This window comes from Rhinichthys klamathensis, unplaced genomic scaffold, assembly GCF_029890125.1.
Source record: "Rhinichthys klamathensis goyatoka isolate OS25496 unplaced genomic scaffold, OSU_Roscu_1.1 h1tg000246l_1, whole genome shotgun sequence".
In the NCBI taxonomy this organism is placed as follows: Eukaryota; Metazoa; Chordata; class Actinopteri; order Cypriniformes; family Leuciscidae; genus Rhinichthys; species Rhinichthys klamathensis.
Genome location: NW_026606768.1, coordinates 811,864 through 825,504, shown reverse-complemented (window position 1 = coordinate 825,504; position 13,641 = coordinate 811,864). Strand labels below are relative to the sequence as shown.

At 37.7% G+C, this 13,641-nt stretch overlaps 2 protein-coding genes across 2 annotated transcripts in view; one reads left to right on the top strand and one right to left on the bottom strand.

Moving 5' to 3' along the window:
• Positions 1 to 224: 224 nt before the first annotated feature.
• On the bottom strand, positions 225 to 3,576 carry si:ch211-135n15.2 (uncharacterized protein LOC557207 homolog). Its single transcript, XM_056266247.1, has 7 exons — positions 3,446 to 3,576; positions 2,740 to 2,846; positions 2,562 to 2,645; positions 2,427 to 2,483; positions 2,218 to 2,298; positions 1,883 to 1,978; positions 225 to 642 (listed from the first exon to the last, which is right to left on the bottom strand). The coding sequence occupies exons 2-7, from the start codon at positions 2,833 to 2,835 to the stop codon at positions 388 to 390; spliced, it is 669 nt and encodes a 222-aa protein (XP_056122222.1). The 5' UTR covers positions 2,836 to 2,846; positions 3,446 to 3,576; the 3' UTR covers positions 225 to 387.
• A 2,363-nt stretch (positions 3,577 to 5,939) lies between these two features.
• The window catches only part of slc4a7 (solute carrier family 4 member 7), a 52,074-nt gene continuing 44,372 nt past the window's right edge, over positions 5,940 to 13,641 (top strand). Inside the window, exon 1 of the mRNA XM_056266276.1 lies at positions 5,940 to 6,085. Within this exon, the coding sequence (XP_056122251.1) occupies positions 6,041 to 6,085 (45 nt within the window). The 5' untranslated portion in view covers positions 5,940 to 6,040. The remainder of the gene's footprint in view (positions 6,086 to 13,641) is intronic.

Genomic DNA, 13,641 nt, shown 5'->3' with positions numbered 1-13,641 from the left:
ACAGAATGCTGTATTTTAAAGTGATATGGTGGAGATTATGAGGAGAAACGATTTAGGAGGAAACTGCGGTTTTACCAAGCTCAACGGCTCTGGCCGAGCTGTGATTTAAACGAAACGCTATTGACTATTTTTAAAAAGGGGAGGAGCTGTTCGATATGTGTCGCCCTGTCTTCCTGTTTCAGTGGAAATTACGTCATAATGCTGCGCGTTTCAAGGCACTCCAGTGGGCCTTTAAACGTGTTATCATGAGACTTGTGGTTGAATTTGTAAATTATATCCAGGAAAGTGAATAAGGAGCTCCATTCAACTGATTTCATCAACAGACTAGAAATTACCCATTGATTTCCTATTAGTTTGAATGAACGTCGAAAGGACCTTGATTATAGTTCACTGGAGGTGCAGAAGGACTTGATTGTAGCTTGGTGGAGGTTCAAAAAGACCTGGATCGTAATTTAGTGGAGGTGCAGATGGGACTGTATCATAATTTGGTGGAGGTGCAGAGTAGTATGCTGGAGATGCTGAAGGACTTGGAACGTAGTTTGTTGGAGGTGCAAAAGGGTCTTGTTGGCCCCGAAGCACAATATTGTTGTCAATCATGTAAGGCACATCTCTGTTTATGTAACTGACTGCAACGTGTCTTAACTGAGAGAAACAACAGAAAGAACATCATTATTGCGTCTAAATGGGATGCGGTGACACCTAGTGGCAGCTGTTAACCTAATGTCTAATGAATTAATTAACCAATCAGAGTGGATATGAAAACGAAGTCACTTGTTTCTGTCAAAGCAGTTAAAGGGATAGTTCACTTTGAAATACATTTTTGATATGTTTTAGCTTACCTCAAGGGCATCCAAGATGTAGGTGTCTTTGTTTCCGCAGTATTTTCAATTTTGATATTTTTAGGTCAAACCGTTCTTGTCTGTCAGTCATATAATGCAGGTCTATGGTCATAAATGTAAGTACACATTGATGGCCTAAGACACTAAACGAGCGGTTTGTGTGAGAAAACGAACAGTATTTATATCGTTTTTACCTCTTGTAACCACAACCACGTCCAAGTGATCTGAGGGCGCGGGCGCTTCGGTCTGTGCGTTACAAGAGGTAAAAACGATATAAATACTGTTTGTTTTCTCACACAAACCGCTCGTTTCGTGTCTTAGGCCATCAATGTGTACTTACATTTACGAGTCATTAAATCATGTTTAATTTGGACTTCTCTGTGCATGCTCTGTGAGGTGGTGACCATAGACCTGCATTATATGACTGACAGACAAGAACGGTTTGACCTAAAAATATCAAAATTGAAACTACTGCGGAAACAAAGACACCTACATCTTGGATGCCCTTGAGGTAAGCTAAAACATATCAAAAATTAATTTCAAAGTGAACTATCCCTTTAAATACACATAATACTATATATAATACTAATATGTAAATCCAACAATATCATTGTTGGATGATTCAGTTGCTTAGAGCATAGAACCGTCATTAAACAAATGTTCTTTCTGTCAGGCTAATTTTGTGATTTGTTTAAAAGAAGAGCTAAGGCTGGTTTTCAGTAAAAAGTTTCATTCTTCACACAAAGCTATCATTATTATAAGTCTTAGAATAAATATAGCTGGCATGGACATATGTTTTAATTTTTTGATGCTTTTTTTAATTTTATTTTGCAGAATGAAATTCCCAGTCCTCATTAATCTTCATTATATTGAAGGATGTTCTGTATAATTTCACCTTTTGTGTTCCATAGAAGAAAAAGTACGCCTACTATAATATGGGTATGGAACGGCATGAGGGCGAGTAAACAGTGTCAGAATTTAATTTTGTTTTCAATTGTTACATTTGTAAAATAACTTTTGAACTTCATCTTAAAGAGTTTTACCTTCATCCTGCAGCAATCACAAGAAGATGAGGTAACGATAACAGAGATGATGAAGACCAGAACATCACAGACAACCAAGAGAATAAGAGTCACACCCTGAGTGAGTATAGACAATATGATTATAAACACATGTTTATTAGTCATAAATAGAAATTTGTCTTGAAGAAATGGTCAGAAATGGCACATCATGACTTATTGTAGAGCTTATTAATTAGGTTAAAGTTGAAACCACTTTTATAGTTGATCACACTAATATGAGCACTTTTGATGTAGGTTTGGCAGATATATTTTACTTTTGTGAGATTCGAAGCAAGACGTCTAATACAGACACTTACATCACTGTCAAGTAAGTGAAATGGGATGGAGATACCAGATGCGATGGCATTGAAACAGTTTAGAAATTGTGAGATTCTGACCTGAAATGGGAGAAAGACCGTTTAGATTGATCAAAAATGTTTCAAACATAATGCATTGTACTCTAGTGCTATACTTTAAATAGGCACAGTGAAATGTAAAATATTTTATATTAGATATTCAGACTAACCCTAAATGCGTTACATTTGCATGCGGCTGATACTGTCACAGATCCAGTTAAAACTGACTACAGTGAAGAAAATGAACATTATTGAGTATTTGTTCATTGCACAATGTTGTCCTGGTGTTGAAATAAAATACTTACAATTAGACATGACCAGAGGAGATACAAAAATCCTGTCCAGATTGTTAAGACAATCATCCCTATACCTATTGATATTTCCAAAACCTGGAAGATATAAAACAAGATAGCTTCTGTTTCCTCATTTCCCCCATATCAAAATTAGCATGAAGCAGAAAGAAAAAAAAGGAAAGTCTTTTACCCCCAGGACCTTTGGCTTGATCGTCATGAATTTAGACACCACACGCTGGTCAAATAGCTGCTGCATAAAGCGTGTCACATCATCACGTCTAGGCATCTTTAAACACACTGAGAGAGAGATGTGTGTTGGGATGGGAGTTGTATGAAACTTTAAAATTTGATGCACTGTAACAAGCTAATGTACTCTAAAAAACATACTAAAATTGGTTCCGGTTTATTACGCCTATACAGAAGTTAAAGGCATGTTTTTATCTTTACTGTCAGTCAAAGTGAAATCAAAGTGAAGAGGAACCAAATGTCACTGTGAACATTCTCCAAACGTGGAAAATCTGGATTAACTGGAAGAGTTGCTCAGATGACACATGAGAAGCTAATCTGGCGATGACAGTTGGCTTAGGTTTAGCTTTGTTTTTTTCCCAATGCGACTTAAAAGTACAAACTAAAGATAACGGCACAGGGGATTTCACTATTTTCTGGTGGTCCAAAACAAAGTTGGGAAGGAGCATGTTCACCTGATCCTGCATGTCACAACATCAAATCTGCACGAACTTACAAAACAACTATCTGTACATGATATGCTCGTGCAAAAACCAACGTAAGAACACAATAAGCAAATTAAGAGGATTGATATGTGATAGTTTGCACTGGTATTCTACTTTAGCTTTCACCTAACCCACAAACATAGAGACAGACAACAGAATACTCACACTAAGTAACAATATTTCAGCCCCCAACTTAGAATCCATTCATATTAGTAGTATGTGAAGAAATGGTACTTAATACTTAGGAGTCATTATTGATGTTGATGGTGTGTTTGTCTTCAGCCATTTTCATTTGGTTTTTGATTTTGTTTTTCTCAGTAAGAAGTCTCAAGACTCCACCTCCACAAAATATGAAGAGAATGGTTCTTAAACGTCACACTGTTTCAAGATGTAAACATTGGGTGAATTCAGGTTATAAACTGCAGATAGGATGTTATAACATAAGAACAAATATCCTAAATCTGGGAAGTAAAAAAAAAAAAAAAAAAGACTGGTTGATCTTGAGGCATTTAGAATCAAAAGAGAAATTAGCATGGCACATTTTGCAGTCCAGGAAGTAATTATCATCAAGTTTGAGTTTATCGCTGCTTCACCGTGGTGTCAGAATGGCCGAGCGGTCTAAGGCGTCAGACTCAACAAGTTATGATCCAGTGTTGAGCATTCTGTTCTCCGGGTGGAGTCGTGGGTTCAAATCCCACTTCTGACACAAGGATTTTGGATTGACAGGACTAGAGGAGCCAGCTTCAATGACAGAATGTAAATAAGAGAGTTTTCTAAGATCAAAATGTGTAAGAGCAATGCAATAACTGATCACCATGCTAGTTGTTGATTTGTTCAAATATAACACAGTATAGGAAACTGCCTTTATTTGTATTATGTTAATCATTATATTTAAATAGTTAAATGCTGGAATAGAAACACAAAATAAAGTCATGTGACATTATGTTTAGAGTCTATTTTAGAACTCTATCCATCTACTGTAGCCCAGATTAAAAGATAATACATGCAGAGAAGTTATGAACCACAAGGGGGCATCCCTGTACAAAGATAGACATTTTCGAGCAATTGCAATCTCAGATTGGTACCAATTACCTGAAATAACTGGTTTAAAAAAGCAAAACAATAATAATAATAATAAAAATAAAAATAAATGAATCCAGACAATATCGGTCATAATGTGAAAAAAATCCTGTTATTGTAAAAATGTCTTGTTATTGATTGTCACTAATGCCAAAGTAACACAAATGAAGTCTTTTTCATCTTTTACGACTCTCTGACTTCAATACAGAACAATCTTATAGCTGTTAAGACATCTCATTTGTTGAGAAGGATACTTGATTTTTGATACAAGAATTGTAATCTTAATTCTTTTTATAGATTCAAGTGTTTTGTATGACTCTGTATTCCCCTATTGTTATTGCAATAATAATAATAAAAAAAGTATTTTTCATCATCAATGGTATAAGTATTCAGACAGTCATTCATAGTTGTTTTCTTGTTAATTTTTAAATCAAACAAATTTATTTAATCTTTGTCCACCTTAACTGTATTACTCCATTAATAAAATTAATTTTTAATGCAAATGTTTTGTATTGTTTCAGTCCTCATTTCACTGTAAAAAAAACTTAACTCATTATTTTGTGTTATCTTTTGCATGGTTTTTTTTAGTTTAACTAACTTATTTCGATAAGTTGAGGACAAGAAAACTTAAAATTTCTCGTTGTCTGGACAATCTAGTTATCTCTACACACAAAAAAATAAGTTGAAATAACTAAATTGCTAAAATATTTTTTACAGTGTTGCCACAACACAGCAGTTTAAATGAAACATTTTGACAAAAAACAAAAGTGACCAGTTACAGCTGTGATGTGCAATATGACGGACCTCCAGTAGGCATTACAGATGTCTTCAGATGAAGGATCTAAACAAAACTGAAGGATGATACAACTGAAAAATATTGACTATAAGTACTGTAAAAACTACAATGAATGATACATTTTGGGTCTTAAACCAGTTTGTGTATAACAGATGGGTCATTGGCTTAAAAAAAGTTTGTGAAATCCTGAGTTAGAACCCCTAAAATTTAAATGTATTTAAATGTAGATCAATATTTTCCTTACAATAGGCTACATGTTATTTGTCATACAATCTATTGTTGTAAAAACAACCCAGTCAAGCAGGGGGACAACTACCATTGACATTTAAATTATGATTTAATTAGCATTATGCAATAATGTTTTTTTTGTTTTGTTATAAACTTACTATGGGTTGGCTGGGAGTCAGAGTGGGGGTCAATGGTCTTGTAAAGGTTTACCCCTGCTGTTCAACCAATCCCTACTCAGGCTGTTGAGAGGTTGGATAGTTTTACCAAGACATTCCTTTTTGTTTTCCCATTAGGCCTAATAATAACACCATAATACTTCTTTCAAATCATCATGCTCATCCTCACCACGAGTTCTTTCTCTTCCCTAATATAATATTTGTAGACCACCCACCAATGAACCCCTCCCCTTAATTAATATTCATGTTACAGCGTCGTTCCGAAGCTGTTATTGGCTAGGGAAAACGCCGGTCGCGTGAGCGTGAACGGATGAAATAACCTGTCAATCTCAACAAGGGCGGGATTTGCCAAGCCCCAATATATGTAAAAATACCATTCACACGCTCTCAGTGGCTGTGACACGAGAGAAGGGGCATTTCGAAATATCATATTCAAATCAGTCTCCGGCGAGGGACGGAAGAAGTGCACAGTTTGAACAAATGGAGGAAGATAGCAATGAACAGATGAAACCACTCTTAACCACAGTAAGCATAAAGTTATTTGTTGTTGTCTCTTTAGAGTTGAGAGTTTGGATGCCTAGAGCGTTTCTGCGCGCGTTTATTTCAAAGAAAGAAAAGGGTCGTGGATGAGGGTAATGGATGGTGGGATTGGTTTAAAGCATCACTTTCTCTTGGTGGTTAACGACCCAGGATCATCCACATTGTCTTAGTGGACGTGAAATGTGTTTGTTTTGAGATTGTATTGCTGTGGAAATGTACTTTCATTGTTTTGGGGTGATCACGCTGCTGCCAGGAAGTGTCGTTCAGATCATTGCGTCACAATAACGGTGAAAGACGAGCGCATTAGACGCTCGCTCTCTCTCTCTCTCTCTCTCTCTCTCTCTCTCTCTCTCTCTCTCTCTCTCTCTCTCTCTCTCTCTCTCTCTCTCTCTCTCTCTCTCTCTCTCTCTCTGATAAAAAGTATTCATAAACATACATAAACACATACACGTTATAGCTTTTGTTGTGTTTTATTTTCTTCCTTCTAAATAATGTCCTCTTCTTTATGTGCCACATTTTGAAAATACTGTACAGCAACATACAAGCAATAATGAGTGTTTATTCTCTCTCTATAGATACATTTAGTTTTTAACTGAGATGATCTGCTGTTTAAAAAACAGAAAATTTCCTCTGGTTGTATGTCACTGTCACATTTCCCTTTTATAGTGATGTACTATTACAGAAAAAAAGTCATACTCGCATAATCCTTTCAGAATATGAACACTTAAGATTGAAGTCTACTCATTTTTATCACCTGTTATGTTTGTCAAGATAGGACTATTATAAAATGTCCACCCAGTTAACATGAATTTGTATAGTAAACAATTGATAATTCTCTCTCTCCTTCTGCTATTACTGTTTACATGTATGAGTAAGTGCAGTTCCTCTCTCTCTCCCCCTCTCTCTCTCTCTCCCCTCTCTCTCTCTCTCTCTCTCTCTCTCTCTCTCTCTCTCTCAAATTGAAATTTAAAATGTGCTTTATTGACATGACAATTGTTACAATGTATTGCCAAAGCATTTCTAATGTTTACAGTGAATCTAGAACACATATAAGACATACATGTACAAATAGATACATTAAATAAGAGTAAATAGAACAATTCCTAATTTCTCAAAAGCTCAATTTCCATAATGACTTTAGTATATTTCCTTCACGTCACAAATTATATGCCATCAATAGATAAGATACTAACAGCCTAGTTGCACTTTCAATTCATGTATATATTTAAATAAGGACAGTACTAAATCACTTATTTAAAGTAACAGAAACAACTATTAAGTAAAGAAACAGTATGAATATTGCTCACTTAATATAGTTAAGGGAAACTATACCTAAAAATTAAAATTAGCCCATGATTTAAGTCATCCTTAGCCTGGTTAAAAACCAGACCATTCTCAGTTGTAACTGAGTTATGGTCTGGCAAAGCGTCATAGACAAATCATTTCCAGAGGGGCGTCACCAACGGACGTCGCGGATAGACCTAAAACCAATCAGAGTGATGAAGGAGATGGCGTATGCAGAGCGGGGGGGGGGGGAGAAACATCTCCGAGTGTTGTTCTTTGCTCGGTTTTTAACAAAAAGGAAACGTTCAAATCGCTTAAAACAGATGCGATAGCTGATTCGAACGAGTGATGTTCGACGGCGGCATCCGTCTTTGTAATGTAGGCTACAAAATCTGCTTCAAAATCCCAGCGCTGTCGTCATCGTGTAAAGCCCGCCCCAACGTTTCTGATTGGTGCCTCGATTTCGACGGATTGGAAATGAGCTTGAATGAGCTCTTTGCCAGACTAACTTTCAGAGCAAATCTAAATTTGCCTGAAGTTGTCTGGGTTTTCCCAGGCTAAGTCATCCTAGGTGTATATGACATTCTTCTTTCAGATTCAGACGAATACAATAGGAGTTATATTAAAAAATGTCCTTGCTCTTCATAATGGCAGTGCATGGCTGTTTCTGTTTTGAAGTCCATACATGTGCATCTATCCATCATAAAAGTGCTCACACGGCTCTGGTGGGTTAATAAAGGCCTTCTGAAGCGAAGCGATGCGTTTGTGTAAGAAAATATCCATATTTAAAACTTTACAAACTGTAGTCTCTTGCGCTAACTGTCGGACGCGCGCTCAGAAGAGACTGGCGTTCCAGTGTATGACTTAGGACGCTCTGGTAAGAATATGCGCGACCGGTGTTTTGTTTTGCTCTAACCTCTGTGCTCGCCACCAGAATTTACGCTACGCCTGCGTCCGACGTCATACGCTGGAACGCCAGTCTCTCGTGAATGCGCTTATGATAGTTAGCAGAAGTTGGAGATGACACTTTGTAAAATTCTAAACATGGATATTTTTCTTACACAAACGCTTCGCTTCAGAAGGCCTTTATTAACCCCCCTGGAGCCGTGTGGAGCACTTTTATCATGAAAAGATGCACTTTTATGGACTTCAAAATAGAAACAGCTATTCACTGCCATTATAAAGCTTGGAAGAGCCAGGACATTTTTTTAATATAACTCTGATTGTATTCGTCTGAAAGAAGAATGTCATATACACCTGGGATAACTTGAAGGTGAGTAAATCATGGGTTAATTTTCATTTTTGGGTGAACTATCCCTTTAAGTGTAGCTCATATAAGTAAATGCATACAATGCTTGTAAATTAAGTAGTAACATGGAACACACCAAGCCGACGCCGACGAACTAGCGCTGATGAAAGCCGACTGTGTTGTCGCCTCGCATCGGGGTAAAAAGCTGCACTTGAACACACGAGAGAACTACTGCCGACTGTCAGCTAGAATGCGCGTTCTGCGCCTGTGTGTAAATGAGACAACTGTCTATTTCTGCAGATATATTAGTCCGTATATTATATATATCGTCATTCAAAAAGGGGAAACCGACGCTGCCGGTGTTACACAAACCACAAACAAAGCAGTGCGTGCTTACCGTTTTAAATAGATCCTGCTAAACACTTTCTTTATTCCACTTCGCTCGTGTTAATATTGAAATATTCGCCAAGGAACACTCAGGTAAGATGGCGTAACATAAGAACAGCCTTCTATCTGTAGAGTTTTGACTTCTTTGCTCGCTGTTTTGCTATTATTCTCGTTCATTGACTCTTTCACTAAGCTGAACAGCCAATCAGAGTTCCCTCTTTCACCGACGGCCCCACGCCGATTCAACATGTCGAATCGGCCGAAACAAAGCCGACGAGGACCAATGTCAGCCGACGGCACAGAACCGTGCGGAACACACCGAGGAAACTTAGTCGGCCGACGCACAAAAACTGCCCGACGGCCGACCGTCGGCTTTGTGTGTTCCAGGCTTTAAGTGGAACACTAAATTGCAGTAAGCAGTGGCTGAGAGATTATTTTAATTGACATTTAAATTGGCGGTGTGAACATTGTTACATTTTTTTTATCTTTTCAAAGTGTGTAAAGCATAACATAAGGGCTTATGTTGTCATATAAACAGTAACCAGTGGGCCCTCTCTACACTGATTTTTATTTACAGTTTTACACTTAAGTATTGGTAATACTTAAAGATAACCGTCTCTGACTTGCTACCATCATTCTCTTGTGTTTTCCCCTCAATGGTCCGTCTCATGTTGGTGCAGGTATGTTGTCTGTATTATGTAATGATGATTAAGGTTCAAATGGCAAATCTGAGTTTGACTGGAATCCAGATAAGGAAATGCTTGTACGTTATTGCATAAGTATGTATATTGTTTAGATGTCATTAAACAAAGTTAGCATATTTATCGGAAAATTTTGGAATGCCCTAAAGTTCCTGTTGTGTAACAAAGAGCCTTGTTTTAATTTCCTCCTGTTGCTTAGTTCACTACTACTCATCACTCAGGTGTCTTCAGGACAATGATGCTCCTCTTCTGTTCTCTGCCGTGACTCTATCAGGATTTTTGGCAACGAGGGAAGATTTCATGGTTCGTTGAGTGTGTGGTAATGTTACAGCACTGGTTCAGAATGGAAGATTAGACAGGAAGTTTGTCATTGTTCTCTCAGCTCACGGGGCAGCTGGGACCCTGCAGACAATGCTGTTGATAAAGCCACAGAGGGCACCGCCGTAAGCTCAGCATGGTTAGAGTAGGTGGGGACAGTTGGATGAGGCTCTGTCTGTGACCTGTCAGTGTACAGTAGTCAACACAGTTGCTCTGTTAACTTACAGCTAATTCACAAGTCTTTCTGGTTCCATTTGTTTACATATGTTGAGAGTGATATCTCAGAATTGATCAGACGTAATGTTGGTACAATGGTCTACATGTGTGTTAACTAGGCCTAGAGAGACTCTGGAAACATTTTATTTTGAGGGAGAGTCTGCAGAATAGATTTAAATGTATGTAACAGAATACTGAAGGTTTATTTTGGATCACAAATATTTATTAAATGACAAAAATAATTCATAAATGTGTGCAGAAGTGGTGAGATTTTTCATATAGATTCTCTAAAATCGCATGTAAAAACAGTCTGCATTTCTTCAGAAGTGGGTTTTATTGTTTCACATTTTTGTGCCGTAAAAGATTTTGTTAATCTTAGATGAGAGTTTGAGAGTGTTCAGCAGTGCAAAGTCTGTTTGCCAGTGCCTAGTATTAGTTTAGACTGTTTTATGTTTTTAAAAGCTTATCTGAGAAAAGTATGGTAACACTTTACAATAAGGTTCAATTTGTTAACATTAGTTAACTATATTAGTTAACATGAACAATGAAAAGTACTTCTAAAGCATTTGTTAATATTAGTAAATGTTAATTTCAACAATATTATTAACTAATATTAACAAAGATTAATAAATAATACGTTAACAAATGTATTGCTCATTGTTAATTAATGTAAACCAATGGAACCTTATTGTAAGTGTTATCAAAATTAATAATTGTATATGTTGCTTTAGTATTTTATTCACAAATCGCTGCAATAGATTTAAAATAGATAGTTTGATGTAACGGGCCAGACCACAACCAAATAAAGAAAATATGTCCATGTCCCCACTCCCCATGCAAAGCTCACTGTCTGGTGTACACCTGAAATATCACAAATGTACATCACAATATGTATATCGCAACAGCTTGTGACAACTGAATGATTTTAATACAATACCACCGTGTCTCTACGGACGCAAGCGATGCAACGCAATGAAAGACAATAGAATTTGCCCGAATTTGCAATTATAATGCCTGCGTCCGAAAGCTGAAAAATGCTGCTTTCGGAGGATGCATTCCATGGTAGGAAGGCTTCAAGACACGTCAGAAACCAATGTTAGCTTCACTTCCTGTCTCCTGAGATACCTTCATCTGATCGATTTTTGAAGGTATCATATATGTATCCTTCGCTGCCTTTGATATCCCACAATCCTGTCCGTTCCATTCTGTGGCAGTTGAGCTAAAAAATAAAGATGGCATCTGAAAGTCACGTTTGGTTGTCAGTTTGTGTGCAAAAGTAAGTTTTTGACCAACGTTTTCCACTTTTTATGTAATTTCTACTTTCTAGTGATAAAATTACTATTGTAGTAATTCGCCTTTGGCTAAGCCCCGCCCCCCTTAGTTACTGTTGCTACGTCCGACAAACAAACTTCATCTGGGTTCTGGTATCAACATGTCTTATGCTGTGACAACTCTTCCTGCTGAAATGTTATCAAACTTTTATAAAGCAGCAAATAAAGTGTCCGATAGAAGTAGGCAAAAGCGGCTGCAATATACGTTCGAAGGCTATATTTGCGACATACAGGTGAAACGCAAGGAACAAGAAGGCATCCAAATAGAGGCAAAAGCAGACCGGTCACAGTCAAAAAATGAACCACCGCGTATCCTACTAATGGAGACGGAGGCTGGGACTAACAATATCAAGGAGCAACATTGTTCATGCAAAGCTGGGTAGCTCTCTATTCACTTCTATAATCGTTATTACAACGCAAACCGACTACGCGAGTATAACGTTGTATTTATTAGCAGCGTGTGCTAGACGACACTTGTCAGGATTTGACTTCGGTTTTGGGAAGGGAAAAAAACCCGGACACCCACCTCCAACCTCTCTGGGAAACGCGTATCTGTGTTACAAATGCCCCAGGCACAACGTTTAACCATATTTTTGATAAAACTTCGACGGTAATAGCCGGCCGAGACCAAAAATATGAGACGCCTGTGTTAAAGTCAATGGAGCGCTGTGAAAAAGTGTCGGACCACTGTGGGAGCTCGTTCTTGGCTGCGCTGTGATTGGTCAATCTACATACACAGGGTGTGGCTTAGCCAAAGGCAAATTAAATATTCACTTAGTTATCACCAAAGCTCTCTCTATTTTGTTACAGATCATTAAACTATTACATTGCTACAGAAGTCTGTCTGAAATCAGTTTCGTGAGGTACATTCGTGCACAAACGCTGCCTGCGAAGTCATTGCCTGATAGGACAGCGAGGCAACAAGTCAGCTGCTTAAGCTTTTGGACGCAGCCAATCAGTGGTGCTGTCTACACTCGACAAATCCCTGACAGTAAACCGATGCCTCGTTTTATTTCTGACATGCTCCAAGCACTCGCGCTACTTCTGACATGAAGGACGAATGGATCTGGAATATTCGCTTTGTAGACCGTGTAGTGTAGACAGCCTCAAGTTGTAGCGGCGCTGAGAAAGATCCCAAATTCAGTTCTCTTCCTTTTTGATAAAAAAAATCAAATGTGGGAATGTAATTGGTTAACTTTTGCAAATGCTCAGCACATCAAAATACAATATTCGCTTATTAATCAGTGAATTCTTGAAGCATGCATGATTTTTTGTCTGAAAGAAAATTCTTAGAAACAAATATAACAGTGGTTCCTCCTAGAATAGAATGGGACTTTTTCCCATCCCATCATTCATACAGACTGCACAGCTTTAATTACAGGCGGTAACAGCTTCACTGGCTGAATGGCACGACTTCCTACAAAGGTTACTCTGTTGTCAGGGGTAAATTCTTCCTCTTCATGATCATAGTATCAGTGTGCACTGTGCACATACCTATGGCTTAGTAGCATTGTGTCTGTGTGATAGCAACATTTGTTCTCTTGTACACATTTGATATAACAAATATACTGGACTCTGACACCTTTATATTGCAGGAACTCTTTAGTCCAACTATACATTGGGTTAACTAAAAACTCTCCCTTTACTTGTATAACACACCCTTTATGGTCATCATAGTTTCTCACAAAATGTTAACTACCGGTAATAACTGATTTATGGAATGTAAAGAAATTATAGACAAGAAGTCTATGTGCAATGATTTATTATGATTCTTATAAAAATCAAAAAGGTGTGGACACTGTAAATAAGAGATTGATTGTGCTACACAGGATCATATTGATTATATTGTAATAGTAGCCTATATTGCTTTGTGCCCTTAAACACCTTAGGGCAATGGCATTCTGTCCTTGCTTCCCAGCGCTCAGGCCACGTATAGCTCCAGTGCTCGTGGAAAAACACATGCACGCGTTCACAACAACACACCCTCACACACTGAAACAGCTCTCGGATATAAATATCGCCGCTTGTTTAGGTCTTTGCAACCTGGAGTGAGAC